This window comes from Seriola lalandi, unplaced genomic scaffold (genome assembly GCF_002814215.2).
Source record: "Seriola lalandi dorsalis isolate HSWRI2012SDOR001 ecotype SW California unplaced genomic scaffold, Sedor1 jcf7180002054780, whole genome shotgun sequence".
Lineage (NCBI taxonomy): Eukaryota > Metazoa > Chordata > Actinopteri > Carangiformes > Carangidae > Seriola > Seriola lalandi.
This window is the reverse complement of record NW_019525333.1, coordinates 222981-238585: the sequence shown is the minus strand read 5'-3', so window position 1 is coordinate 238585 and position 15605 is coordinate 222981. Positions and strand designations below refer to the sequence as shown.

Genomic DNA, 15605 nt, shown 5'->3' with positions numbered 1-15605 from the left:
GTAAAGGAAGGAGGAGTCCATCTTCTGCTCACCATCGTCGACACCCCCGGGTTTGGTGACGCTGTTGACAACAGTAACTGGTGAGTTCAGCTAGTTGTCATTGTTTTAGATAAGTTCTATTAATGATGATGGTGATGATGATGATTATACACTGTGACTATATCACTGTACTGTATGGTGTGTGGTTCTCAGCTGGCAGCCAGTCACCGATTACATCGACAGCAAGTTTGAAGATTACCTCAACGCAGAGTCTCGGGTCAACAGACGACAGATGCCAGACAGCAGAGTGCAGTGCTGCCTGTACTTCATTGCCCCGTCTGGACATGGGTAGGTACTACATTTTATTAAGGTGTATTTTAAATAAGGCATTTCACAAATGTACCACTTCAACATCACAATGTTTGTTAAGGCTTCCCTGCCATGTTCATAGCATCAGATGGTATATAACTGATTAAAGTGGTTTAAAAAAACATAATGCTACATATTTTTTTTTCGATTGATAAATTAATTGTTTTAAAATCTGCTCATCACATTGTCTCAGAACCAGGAGATTAATCCTCCGAAGGCTTATTTTTGAATGTTTGTAAATTCAGCTGGGAACAAAAGTATAGTTGTCAATAAATAGTCTGTTGGTTGATTAGCTGAGTCGGTCAGTAGATAAAGGTCCTGACATAAAAACACCATTGAATTAGACATTAATACAACTCATCAGTTACAAGGAAACACATGCTTTTTTACTTCTTAAAGCTGAGACCATAATCAAAAATGGCACCAAGATGTTTGCCAGGATGTTTAAAGTTCCTCCAGACATGTTTAAACGCTGTTAAAATCCACTGCTGCGATAAATATTTAGTTTAACATGGTTTTCACACGTAAAAAATCTCCTTTTCAGTTTGGTTAGCGTGGTTAGCATCTTTTCTGAACAGTTAGCAAGTTAGCGTTTTTTCAGAACGGTTAGCAGAGTTAGCATCTTCTATTTGTTTATGTTGTTTGTTAGTTTGTAACTGGCAGTGGCTGACACAGTGTTAGCGGTTGTGCTAATGCTAACTCTCGCTATCTCTGTACTGACATGGTTTCAGGTGTATTTAGTCCCGAGGTCCAATAATAACAATCGTTGACTTGTCTTTGTTCAGTTAGAGGAAGTTACTGGACGTCTAGTCTCTGATCATTAAGTTCCTAAGAGTCTTTAAAGCACGCTGGTTATTTGTTGTTGACGGGAAAGATTCATTGTCATTACATGTCCTGGGAAGAGAGAACAGGATCTATGATCCGTCCATGAGGTGACTGATAGAGAAAATGCCCAGATTGACTTTCAGTATCACGGGCTCGGCCACCCAGAATTACTGCCCCCTGCCGAAGGCTCTGTGGCTTCCAGCCAGTTTCCAGCCACTGACTGTCTCCTCCCCTTCTCCAGCTGCCTGACGAGATGTGTCTAGATTCCACAGTAAACACACCCACTCAAGTGGCGCTCATTCAACCGCAGGGAGCCATTAGATGGTGGTTTGTTCACAAAAACACATTGACACATAAACCATGTGATTGCCTCAGGACACCACAGGGTCATCTTTCTTTCTTTCTCTGTCTTTCTCTCTGTCCAGCAAAGGATTTATAAACCTTTGCTCCTCTACACTTAAAAGACAAATATTGTACTTTGGACTACATTTCTATGAAGTGCTCTTACTTTGAAGCAATTTTGAGTCAGAGGAATTCATTTTATTTTACTTTGAAAAAGTGATAGACCATACACTGTGTTCATCACAGGACAATCACAGCCAACTCCTCCACTCTGTCATGTTGTGCTTGACGCATTGTTGAGCAGCTCAGTTTGAACTTGGCAAAGGCGACATTAGATAAAGATGAAGATTCTTCACCAGAGACCAGGGTCTGACCTGAAGTCCCTGTTCCAATTTTTAGAAAATAAAGAAAGATGCATTTGGTTTTTTACCACGACCAAAGTCGCTGCCGAAAATTCACGATCCAACATGAGAAAACACATTGAGGTTCGTAATGTTTGTTTAATTCCAGATAAACTTTAGAACGGACCGTTTGAAGTAGTTGCTGTTTTTATGGCGTGCTAACTTTAATAACTTTAGCAGCTACAACAACATAAACCTCAATTCTACCCTCATATTTCCCCTTAACGATTCTTGAAGTGATGAAATGATAATAATAAAAAATGACTTTTCTGGTAGATCCCATATAAAAAAGTGGGAGCACAGCTCTTAAAACTCCAGCCTCATGAAATCTGTAGAAGTCGCCCCCTCCTCCTCCTACACATGAAATATGAGCAGCTGATTTCAGGCGTGCTGGGTCAGCGTGGTCAGAGTGATGACAGTAAGCTGAAACGAACTACTGCTCGTCCTGGTGGACAGATGAAGCATTGCAACTGTCTACACATGCGGTGCTCAGGGGCGTTTACAAGACGGCGCTGCATTCCCTTCGTCACTGAGGGCGGGTCACATACCGGCCGCACCGAGGATCAGCCTGTCGGGGACCGGTCTGCAGTTTTAGGTGGTTACTGCTGTAGCTGTCCTCTGGAGAGGTTTTCCCCTCACCTCATTATGGGAAGTAAACAAGCTGTTGTGTGTCTGTGTTGCTCGTCAGACGAACAGCAGTCACTCGGCTTTCTCTGGCCTCCAACCGGCCAGGAATAACATTAGTGTAATCTGGCCTGAGCTCGCTGACCCAGAGACCCCTGTGTCTTGGCTCCGGCCACAGCCAAGCGTTAACACACACACACACACACACACACACACACACACACACACACACACACACACACACACACACTGCCGCCTACAACAAAGGGTGGTTCTGCAGTACAGTGCAGTTGATCCTGGCGGCCCGCAGTGACCCGGTGTGTGGCGCACTGACCACGGCCTTGTTCGCTCTCTTGGCAAATGAAATGCACCGGACGGTTCCTTTCATTTTCAGCATCTTCGCTGTGTGTGTGTGTGTGTGTGTGTGTGTGTGTGTGTGTGTGCGTGTGTGTGCTTGGGTGTGTTTCAAAGGGAAAGGATGAGTTTTTTGTTGATGTGTCGTACTGTGAAAACAAGCGTTATGTAACGTGTTCAGTGGCTTCTTCAGGTCTGAAGAACAAAACGTGACTATAAATAACTGAACAGACCAAACTCGACACAAAAAGCGACCGTATACTCCGACTGACCATTTTAAACAAAGCAGTAACACAGAGACAAACTCTACCAACTAACTGTGAATGCAGCAACGTTCTGGTTAATCTATCAGTTTGTAAAGTGGATTGTTGAACATTGATTGGTCATAAAATGGGATTTGATCTTCATCACACAGTGTCCTTAAGCTAGTATCACAATTAAACTCTTTTTATTGAACACAGTCATTGAACATTCACAGTGATGGTGGAAAAAGTGAGCGATTTAATAACTGGTTGAACCAAACCTCCGGCAGCAATAACCTCAAACCAGCTGTTCCAGTAGCTGCTGATCAGACTGGCTCGATGTTCAATCTCTCTTATTATCCTGGGAACTACTAAAGACACGTCACAGAGAACTGGGAAGCCAGAGGCGGCAATGATCAACAACTAAACCCCTTTTAAAGTTTGTGTTTGTCACCTGTTACCTGTCACTGACGACCTTGTCTCTCGTGTCTCCTCTGCCTCTGTCCCCAGACTGAAGCCCCTCGATATTGAATTCATGAAGCGGTTACACGAAAAAGTAAACGTCATTCCCCTAATCGCCAAAGCCGACACAATGACTCCCGAGGAGTGTCAACAGTTCAAGAAACAGGTGTGTTACGGTGTTACAGGTGTGTCTGTGCTCTGTTTATGTGGCTGGATGATTCAGTCGCTCTGAAAAAGACATTATCCCTCCTGAGCTATTCACATGGCCGATGAAATACTAATATTCCACTTGTATTCAGGTTTACATGCAGGCGTGCAAATTTCATTTCAAAATGTTTAAAAAACAGTGTGTGTTTCTCCGTCTGGTCCAGAAATGTGGGTTATTCTTTCAGACATGCATCTCCGCCGCTGCGCTGCAAAGATGCATGTCCTGAATCTGCTGTGAATCTGTCCAGTGAATGCTCCTAAAACCCCAAATATTATCAATGTTATCACGTGTGTTAAGTGGGAAAAAAGCAGAATGTGGAATATCCAAACCGAATATGCTGCTTACATGACCTGCATCAAATATTGTCATATCTGGAATAAAAGTGGAATATTAGTATTTGTTAGTTAATATATGTAAACAAGCGTTACTGAATTCAGTTGTGTTCCACGTTCCTGTTGTTCCATTTATACTTGTAGTTTATAATTTAATGTGTAGATTTGTATTTATTTCTTTGAATAGAAATGGACTGCATCAGTGTGTGTGTGTGTGTGTGTGTGTGTGTGTGTGTGTGTGTGTGTGTGTGTGTGTGTCAGTGGAACTATTGATGTTAAATGAACCTGCTCGAATGATTTTCCATTTCACCCAGACTTTCCCTTTTTTTTTTTTTTTTTTTTCACTCTGTCGTGTTCAGATCATGAAAGAAATCCAGGAGCACAAAATCAAAATCTACGAGTTCCCAGAGACGGATGATGAGGAAGAGATGAAGATGATCAGGAAAATCAAGGTCTGTTCTTCTAACGTGACCTTAAACTTTGACCCTCTGAGGTCGACGGATGTTTCTATTATTATCTGTGAGATAAAACACTGTAGAAATGTGGTTTAAATGTTGTTAGAATCTGTCGACGCTCCACTTTCCATTATGAGATCGTACGTGACTCACAGCCTCTAAAATTTGGTTTAAGCCGAGTGACAACACAACACATTTATTTACTATTTCACTCACATGTTGCACTAATGTTACGAACCTGCAGACTTTGGTAAATCTATTTCAAGCTCCAAAACAATTCATCCACATCAGTAAAGGTTTGTTTTTCACAAGAGATTTGAAGAATTTCAAAAAACCAGGCTTCAATTTTTCACATCTCTTCTCTCTACGACAGAAAGAGCTGAGATTGTTCTGAGAATTGTGATTTAAGAAACTCTGTTATGTTTTATACAAGTACCAGTAAAAGGTGAATTCAAACCTTAATTAATTATTTTTGGTTTTGGACTGTTGTTGGACAAATATTGATCCAGTTTGCTGCTTCACTAAATTCCCATCAGCTGAGTCGTTTCTTTAATGCAGGACCTTTGGGTTCATGTCACACACAGTGTGTGTGAGCGCACGGTCGCAGTGTATTTATAGCATCATGTGTGAGCCGTGCAACAGTTGTGACCCCTCCCCTCTCTCTGCAGGATCGTTTACCCTTGGCCGTAGTCGGTAGTAACACCATCATCGAGGTCAATGGAAAGCGAGTGCGCGGGAGGCAGTACCCGTGGGGCGTGGCTGAAGGTGAGAGGTCGAAATAACTGAAAGAATTAATTGCTCCAATTTTATTTATTTCCTGTAGTTTTATTGAAATCAAACACTGACCAACGGTATAAATGGATTATTCGCAAAATACAAATTCCACATATGAAGCATTTGTTTTATCTTATGTATAATGAGCAGGACAACTATACAAAGGTTATACTAATTATAAGTATTACCTATAATAATTATTTCATAGTAGTTAATGAAAGATAATTCATATTATGTGCTTATTTACATAAATAAAATTCTCAGCAAGAAAACCATCTCAGCAGATTATTGTTCCTACCAGGCTTCTGCTAATCAAGGTGGATTACTTAAATAATAGTAATAAGCAAACAGTGGAAACCCTGCAGGAGTCAAAGCTCAGCGGCACCAGGAAACCTTTCTGTTCCTGGAAAGCTTCATTAAATATGAATTTGATGTAATTCAGACGAGTCGTCCCACAGTTCAGAGCCAACAAGATCAAGTCCTTCTGTTAAAGAGTGTGAAAGTGAACTGGTCAGTGATGCACTCGATCGGTGCGTTGTATATAAAAAACGAAGATTTTATCATATTATAGAAAACTGGAGTAAAAGACCCAAAATGAAAACTGAAGGAAGATTATTTAAACAGCATTTGTATTGGATTGAATCTGTCCCAAGGTTTTTGATCCTGTAACCGTGATCACCATGAGGTTTTCAACATACGAGGAATTTGCTTCGGTGTTTTGGTTCATATCAATAAACATAGAAAGAAGAAAAGAAAGATGGAGAAAGATGAAATAAGCCAGTAACTGCAGGTCAGATGTCTTGGATATAAATAGAAAAATGTAACAATAAGATAAAAGATTTACAATAAAATGTGAAGAAATGTTAAAGAGAAGAATAAATAGAAAAATATAAATATGTAAATATAAATGTCCACTGCAAAATGACTGGGGGGTGCAATAGTTAATGTGATCATCAGTCACATGCAGCGGCTTACAGACAATCAGCTTGTTTCTTTGCCAGTTAACGACTTGTTATAATCAGAGGACGGGGAAATGGCGACATACAGTGGGAACCTAAGACAGGAAATCAGAGTCCTGTTAGACCTGACAACAGGAAGTTGCTGTGACATTGTGGTATACCACATGAAACATGACAATGTACTCGGCTTAAAGCGACGAGGAACCTGTGAACGTGTCTGAAGTGTGATGGCAGTGAGACAGTGAAGGGACGGTCGATCATAGATTGTGTTCGTGTCGTCTCGAGCAGCTGAGTGCGGCTCAGCCTGGTGGGCGACTCGTAGAAAAATGCTTTTATGAAACTGGGAAGAGAGTTTTGGAACAGAAAAGATGTTTTTGGCTCCACGTCAGTATAAATATAGAGAGAGAGGGGAAGAGTGCAAGGCTCCTGAGAAGCTGTGGAAGTCAATCCACCTCAGCAGTCTGCAGAACGCTCACTGCTGCAGGAGGAAGAGAAGCAGCAGCAGCAGCACATGACGCCACCTGCTGACGGTTTCTGGTACTACAGCCATCCACTCACTGCGTGGGAAAACTAGAGAAGAGATCAGATATTAAATGTGTCAAGACCAACAAAGAGATGATAAATAGCGTATTTTCAACAACTAATCTGCCTGTTTATTTGTTGATGTGTTCAGTTGTATTGATGACTAGACTAGTCAGAAATATAAATGAATACATCTCAGGTTATTAGACATAAATATAAATCAAGTGAAATCAAACTGAATGCATCAAAAAAATAAACAGGTAGTTAATTAATGTTGTTAAAGGTTTTCTGTTGCATTTCACAACTGGATAGATATTATATAATATAAACACATGGCCTCTATATAATGTTATATAAATATAGAATATTATAATAATAAAGATCAGGTCATGTATGTTGTTAGTTTTAAAATTTTGTCTTCATCTTTTTATGTTTTATGCATGTTTGATTTTTTTTGGTTTATAAGAAATAACTGCTTCTGTTTGTTACCGTGTTATTACCTCGTTCATTCAGAGATATCAGCAGTGACTGACCAGAACAGTTTGTTATAACCAATTAAAATCTGTGACCTGAGCTTCGAAAACAAAAACGTACAAAAGTCGTTGTAATTTTTCTTTAGTGTGTTGTTGTGTTGAAACCATCAGCTGCATCGTCGAACATATTTTGGTAATCGGTGTGTTTCAGTCCGAGTCCCTGCGGCGATCGGTTGTGGTGTTATAATCTCTCCACTGTGTTGTATCTGAACTCTCTCTCCTCTCTCTCTCTTCCTACAGTGGAAAACGGAGAACACTGTGATTTCACAATTCTCCGGAACATGCTCATCAGGTGAGGAAAAGTTCATAATAAGAGTTAATCATTTAATGTTACAGTTTTGCGTGTTTGTTTTTATTGAGCTGTGTCTGAAGAGTTGGTTTTACGGTTGTATTTCCGGTAATCAGCATCATTTTTATTTCTGTTGTAAATCCACAAGGAATAAATCTGGTATTTTTGTATTATATTTGTATTATATTTGTATTATAAAAAAGATGATAGCACCATAAATATTACGAATACTTTGCATGTGTGGTGATCTGTCAGTCTGAATGTGATGATCGATGGACTGTAAATAAGGAAACTGTAAAGAACCTCAGACACGGCTCTGTTGAAGGGAACATGGCTGAAAGTGTTTGGTGAATAAATGATGGTGAAATGTTTTCATTTTGAAAGTTGCATAATTAAACTTAACGCTTGTGCAGGTTTAATGCACCTGCAATTAGAGTTTCATTAGAGCCACACTGAGGGAAAACAATCTGAAATTTAAAGAGTAAAGTCGTTATTTCCCTCTAAAACAACACGGAACCTAAAATTACAACATTATTCTCACAATATTTGGATTTAATTCTCATAATTTCTCATAATCTCAGACAGTGTTAATGGAAAGATTAGTCTCTCATTTGAAAACGTCAGTGAACCACTCAGGTGAGAGTAAACACCGTCACTCCTGTTTGTTGTTGTTGTCTTCCAGGACCCACATGCAGGACCTGAAGGACGTGACCAACAACGTTCACTATGAAAACTACCGCAGCAAGAAGCTAGCCGCCGTCACCTACAACGGTGTGGACAACAACAAGAACAAGGGGCAGCTGACCAAGTGAGTCCACAGCATCGACACGCCGCTGTTGTTTGTAGTGTGAGCTGATGGGAAAATGTTGGTGGAGGGATCCTGGTTTCATCAGGATCCTGTGAGAACATCGATCACTGTGTAACCGTGGAGTAACCTGCAGGTCAGAGGTCAAAGTCTGGGGCGAGAGACCTGCAGATTAGAACGAACAAGCTGTCACTAAATCAGCTTTAAACCCTCTCCAGACCCAGACATAACTAGCACTAACACCCACCACTAACCAGTCACCAGTATCAGGAGTGTCTAATGTGACGGCACTAATTCAGCTGCTAATCCGGCTGCAGCTGTCAGTGATCACCAGCACACCCTCACAAGCTAACGCATGGTTTATGGCCGCATGCTAAGTGTCTGTGCGTTTGTTTGTTTTTAGACCTGAGACGTCTGACGGCATGTAAGTGATTTCACTTAACTTCTCCAAAGAATCAGTTTCACTCCTCTCTCTCTCTCTCTCTCTCTCTCTCTCTCTCTCTCTCTCTCTCTCTCTCTGAACATATTCCTTTTCCCCGCCTGATAGGAATCTCTTTTCTTTTCTTGGCCCTAAATCACGTTACAATACAAATATCATAGTTTATCAGCTTCTGCATGAGCTGTGTGTAATATATCTAATCAGAGTTATTCCAGGGTTCCCATGAGATCCTTAATACGTTTCATCAGATTTCATTGAATTTAAGGGAAAAAAATCAAGGATTTGAAAGTTTGTGAAAACACGTAAATATACACGGGTCATTGAAAATGCTTGAATTTATATTATCTGTTCAAACAATACTTACCACTGGTAAAACAAGGCTGAGACCATGAAGTCTGCCATCACTGCCACACAGCACAATCCAGAAGTTTTCCTCCAGTATTGTCCGTGAACATCTGTGTAGTTAATTCTCATTATAAAACCCTCAGTGCTGTAACAGGAATTAACCTCGATCCCTGTCTCAAGCTCTGCAGTGTGAAGTCTGTGAATCTGAGGGAATTGAACTCGGAAAATCCTTGAAAAGTCCTTGAATTTAATGTTTGAGAAGGTGTGGGAACCCTGTCTCTAAGGCCTGTTGGCCATCAGCTGTCTTAGCTTCCTGCTCTGCTGTTTCATCGCACTTTTCTGATTAATTAACCACGACACAACCACTCGCTCATTAACCTTCCAGTTCGGCGTGAAGAAGGGAACTGTCCGACAAGGGAAGCTCGCAGTCGCACGAGAGGCAGCTTGTATTCACACCACGTTCATGTCGTATTGTTCAAATCTTTAATTATGATAATGATTCATTTATATTATTATTTCAAAAACTACGTTACAAAATCAGTGAAATTAAAACAATCAGGTTGGTACCGGACTCCCCTTATAAAGGATTCATGAATGGTTTATAACTAGTTCATTAATTAGCTTGTTAACACTTTATAAATCATTTATAAGCTGTTATAACACATTAGATAAAAAGGGCAACAGTGACCTGCTGCTTGCCAAATAATGAGCCCACATTTCTCTGTACTGTTTAGTTACTGTGTTACAATGTGGACACACTCAAAGAACGCTAACGTTTGCTAATTAGCACAAAGTTCAAAACATTCATCAGACACGTTTCGCATTTACAAACGAGATGAAATCAGTGACTGTTACAGAAACGTGTTTTTATAAGTTTGACCAGCAGGAAGAGTCGAGACGCTGAATCAGACGTTAGGCTTCGTTCTCTCCTGAAAAGCTCCTGTCACCTTCCAGCTGCCACCCTCGCTGGAAGCCGCCTGTCACCGAGGGCTTCCAGGGACGGCGAGCGAGCTGGTCTTTCCTCCTCCCCCTGGTCCTGCTTCTTCTCCTTTTTCATCGCAGTCACAAAGTGTTCTTTTAAGTGCATGTCCTCCTGCGCTGCGATCCACGTAGCGGCCGCCGTGCGCTGTTTGTGTGAACCTGCGTTGTGTCCTCAGGAGTCCTCTAGCCCAGATGGAGGAGGAGCGCCGGGATCACGTGGCCAAGATGAAGAAGATGGAACAAGAAATGGAGCAAGTGTTTGAGATGAAGGTCAAAGAGAAGCTCCAAAAGCTCAGAGACTCGGAGGCTGAGGTAAAACCGACGATGCTGCTTTTTTAAAAAAAAACTATATGTTTATTAGTTTTGGTTCCTTTGTACATTTTGCTCTTGGGTGACCCTGCAGCTCCAGAGGCGTCACGAGCAAATGAAAAAGAACCTGGAGGCCCAGCACAAAGAACTGGAGGAGAAACGCCGCCAACACGAGGAGGAGAAGGCCGGCTGGGAGGCTCAGCAGAGGATCCTGGAGCAGCAGAAGCTCGACGCCTCCAGGTAAACACACCGACACACTGAGGTCACCACAACCTTGACCTTTGACCTTTAGCCACCAAATTCTAATCAGCTCATCCTTGAGTCTAAGTGAACCTTTGAACCAGATTTAAAGAAGTTCCTTCAAGGCGTTACTGAGATATCGTATCAAAAACAATATGGCTGCTGCTCTGACCGTCACCGGCGAGACATTTTTCCGCCTCATCACATGAACGTTGTTGTAATTCTACACGTTTTCGTCACGTCTGAATAAACCAGGTCACTTTAACATTAAAGGCACGAACACGAGAGGGATTGTGTCAGACCAACCGGACGAATGCTTGACTTCTCTTCTTCTCTCGTCTTGTTTTTACAGAACCTTGGAAAAGAACAAGAAGAAGAAGATATTTTAACGACTCTGGAGGACCTACCCGATGTTACGGTGTGTTATATTTTTGCCAGCCTCGATCGCCAGATCCTCTGTCGATCAGTCACGGTTTGACCATGTGACTGTGTAATAATCCAGTGAACACCAGGGGGCAGTATCGTCCGGACCAGCCTTTCCTCCCTCATGTTCCTCTTTAAAGAACTGTTATCACTGTCCTATGATCTGGGTCATCGCTCACATAAACAACTATATTCACATAAAAAGAGTTCAATCTTTCCTCTTCTTCTGTGGGAGCGTCCGATGTTTCACTGTTTCCTTTTAATGCCAAAAAACAATCACATTTAATCTCCTGCTCCCCCGTCTCATGTCATGCAAAGCCGCAGCGTTTAACTTGATTCATGTGTAACATTTTAATACTTACTGTTCTTTTGTTTTGGCCCTGGTGTATAAATTGTCTTCATTTTGTTTCCTGCATCATGTTTTCTCGCTCCGCTCTTGGAAAAACAAGCGTGTACTCCTGACTTCGCTGAGTGAAACAAACTGAAATGAAAAACTGCTCATGAAGTGTTTCTGCATGAATTCATTTGAGGTTCTTGTGCCGATTCTGTATAAAGATGTTTTCCTACACAAACAAATCTTTCCGGGGAACAGGTTTGTCGGATGGTGGAGGGAAAGCTGAAGCCGAGGCTCCTCAGTCAAACGGGTGACAACTCAGTCACTGCACCAAGCTGGCTTTTCTTTGTATCACATTTAGCACAGTTTTGTGTTCTGCATCTGTATTTTTGTAATGTCTCGTTTTTTGTTTTTATTGTACAAAGTCACATAATAAAATTGTGATGGGGAAAAATAACAGCTGGTGTTGAATTTTACGGCAAAAAATTTTACTAAATACTCCAAAGGCACCGAAACTACGGTCTCCAACCTGCTGATGATGATGCTGCTGGGCTCAGACCTTCCTCCAGATGTTGGAAACATCATGAACGAAGTCTGATCTCACCTGGTGCCATACAGAAGGGTAAGAAAAAAATCTCTGTTTTTCTGAATTAACGAGATTGTTTAATCAATCAAAAGTATCAATATGCATACAACAAAAAAATTAGTAGACTTTTTAATGTAAATGTTGAAAATGTTTCAGAGTCTTTGATAAGTTTAGTTTGTGATGTCATTCAGTCGCACTTTGATGATTGATTTGACTGTCAGTGTGAATATAATACATTGTACAGTTAAGTATGTTGATTTCCTGCCAAATCTTATTCTCTAAGTTATATATATGTGTGTGTATATATATATATATATGTAAATCCTTAGCATGAAGTATAGAATTGTGTTACAGCGCTGTATAAATTGCCAGAACCATTAACTTTGAGTTCAAAAACTGGAAATACATGAGAGCGAAAGTCAGAAAACTTTTATCTTTTGCGAGGTCACATCCATTTTTGACGCCATGTCCGAAGTTCAGATTGAACAGTCCTGAAGTTTTCCTTGAGACATTTGCATCCAGCAGGTGGCAGCACATGACAGGTTCAGGGACCGTCCGGTCTTTTCAGCTGCCTTGTCAGTGTCTCTTTGATCTGAGGTCGACGGATGTTTCTATTAATATCTTTGTGATAACACGGCGTAGAAATACGCTTTGAATGTTAGAATCTGTAGACTCCACTTTCTGTTTCATATTCAGATTGTACTTGACTCTTAGCCGGAGCCGGAAGGCCTCTAAAGTCTGGTTATAGTAAAGGGAACCACGTGGGAAATAGGTTGTTCTTGAGTTCTGTGAGATGAGTGGTTCTTAAAGGAGATCTTAAGTTTAAAAAATAGTTCTTCACTAACAGGAAGCTAAAAGTGTGTGAATCTTTATCCTGTAGCAAAAGACAACAGCACATCCTCATCACTAATGTCTCTTATTTCCATAAGATCGAGCTCTTTCCCTCTTTCCCTCTTTCCCTCAGCACGTTGTTCTTGTTGGGTTGGAAACGCTGGATTTCAAATATTCAGAGACACTGAACCAGTTTCACAGGAATCATGTTGCTAGGTAAGAGCTTGGGTCCATGTTTACTTCCTGTTTACTGTTTAACAGGATCATTTATGTTGGTTATTCAAAGTGAGGTGTTCTCACAGACAGCTGATACATTGATCAGCTCCGGTGTGTAATTAATCAATCGATATTTGCGATCACCAGATTTTTAACAGAAAATAAAAAAATCTGTATTTTTTTTTTTTAATGTTACCTTAAATTTCTTTCCTCCGACTTGTTCAAACAAACGTTCGGCCCTTTGGACTCTCCGCCGCTGTGAGTTCATCACACCACAGCCTGACGGAGAGTCTGCTGCGGCCTCTCCTCTTGCTGATTGGTCGGCTGAGCTCTCAGGTCACCCAGGTGAAGGCACCCTCAGCCAATTGCTGAGGCCGTACGCTGAAACCTAATGTGTCGACCCACATGACAACACAAGAAGCGTCACAAATCACGAATCATCTTCTGCTTGGGGCCCCAGAAAGGTGGGGGCCAGCCCTGATCTGTCGACCCTTGTACTTAATAACCCACTAAACACACAGGTATTTGTTCTGGTGTTGACCCGGGTCACTAACAGCTGCAGTGATACCTGGTCCGCTCCAGCCCTGAACACCTGACTGTGTTTTTATTCACATCATACGAAGGACAGCGACGGGACAAAACTGCCAGATGTTTAAGACTGTAAGGGAACATTTACAAACGAGTGGTAACAAGGGATCCTGGAACCCCTTTAAGAACCCACAGAACCCTTTTAGAAACTCTGGAACCAAACCACCTCAAGGAACCTTTAAAACACTACATGGTTGGGTTAGAACCCAGCAAGAACCATCTAGGAACCAGTGGAGCTCGATCATGATCTCTAGGAGCTCGAGTGACTTCTGTGTTATCCTCTTAGAGAATACACTGAACGTTACCAATCCATAATCCAATCAATGGACGAGAAGTTTTCCAAACCAACACAAGAGATAAAAGTCGTGAGGTCAAAGGACAATCACAGGCGAATGAAAAACAAAGCATGTGCTTGTCTGAAATTATAATGCTATGCTAATTCAATCAGGCAGATCAGAGCAGAGAGGTGATTACATCCTTCCACTGATGGAGGCCTGAGTGCAGCAGTCAATGATCTCAACACGTCTATATGTTTGTAAATCAATTACTTTTTTTTTTTTTCTCCCTAAAACCAAAACCTTGATGCAAGAAATAGAGACACAGCTATGTCGGCTAATTATAATAATCATATTTAATCAACAGAATACAGTGTATGAATGGTCTCCATGTAGAATACAATGCAGTTCAGAAATGAGGAAATACAATTGAATATGTTTTTCTAATGCAGACGCATATTTGAATGTTGAATTATTAATCAAAATTAAAAACTAAATCCATTTTGTAAAGCCTTTTAAGTAAATTAATATGTGTGTAATCAGCTCTGTAATCTGCCCCAGTTAGATAATATTTAGCTGACAAACCGACTGCTGCTGCTGCTTATGGAGGAAGCATCAAACCATGAGAAGAGTGTCTCATTTCAAAATAAAAGCCAGATCGATAGCTTGACAAAATAAATGATTTATTTATCTATTTTCAGGCACAGTAACAAAATGAATGTGCTATTGTAAATTGTTTTTTATAAATATATATTTATATGCACATGTTGTATTTTCATTTATTATGGGAAATGTCATGTTACCTTTCTTATTAGCGTATTTCTATTATTAGATGTTTGTAGATTTAAACACTGGCTCAGTGTCTTTTGTGGAGGCCCAGAAGAGACATGGCAAAAATAAATAAGAATAAAATAGATATATAAATGAATAATACATTGACATGTTAAATGGAAAATAGATGCATTTATGTTTTACTTAAAACACGTCAGCAATAAATTTGGTAATTACTTTTTCTGTAGAATTGAATGTGCAGCAACATGTGGAAATAAATATATCTATATTATGAATATAAAAATTTGGAATTGAAACCGAAACCTGGAGTGAAAAAGGAAGCAACGGAAGAATAAAACACAGGCATTAAAAAAAATACAATTAATATTTTATTACAATCTTATTTAATTTAGATATTTTTTGTATTATCTTGTATTTTTGTATTATGACAAAACAGTGACAGAAAGTTGAAACTGAAAACCAGTAACACTGAAAAATGACATTGACGTTGAAAAACATCATGATACAAAATAGATCAAAGTTTAATAAGATTGAAACTGTGTTTTATTTATATTTTATATTTGTTTTTCTGTGCCACTGTTTCCTTTTTCACTCCAGGTTTTGTTTTTAATGTCAACATCTTCCTGTTACTGTTCCAGCCTCATACACTGACTCACCTTCTGCCTTGGGTTGCTTTTATTTTGAAGGCAAATCAAACGATTTCCGGTACTTGCCTTTCTGAATCTGTGTGACTTGACACGGTGTTGTGGTTGAGTTTGGGGGGGGGGGGGG

At 40.4% G+C, this 15605-nt stretch overlaps 1 protein-coding gene across 2 annotated transcripts in view; it reads left to right on the top strand.

Moving 5' to 3' along the window:
• Positions 1-12003, top strand: part of septin7a (septin 7a) — a 29757-nt gene extending 17754 nt beyond the window's left edge. The window contains exons 5-13 of one of the 2 annotated variants that reach the window (XM_023425458.2): positions 3647-3764; positions 4498-4590; positions 5262-5358; positions 7622-7673; positions 8353-8478; positions 8879-8899; positions 10417-10552; positions 10644-10789; positions 11142-12003. In XM_023425458.2, coding sequence (XP_023281226.2) covers positions 3647-3764; positions 4498-4590; positions 5262-5358; positions 7622-7673; positions 8353-8478; positions 8879-8899; positions 10417-10552; positions 10644-10789; positions 11142-11178 — 826 coding nt within the window. In that variant the 3' untranslated portion in view covers positions 11179-12003. The remainder of the gene's footprint in view (positions 1-3646; positions 3765-4497; positions 4591-5261; positions 5359-7621; positions 7674-8352; positions 8479-8878; positions 8900-10416; positions 10553-10643; positions 10790-11141) is intronic. The other variant, XM_087179076.1, reaches the window with a different exon arrangement.
• The last annotated feature ends 3602 nt before the right edge of the window (positions 12004-15605 follow it).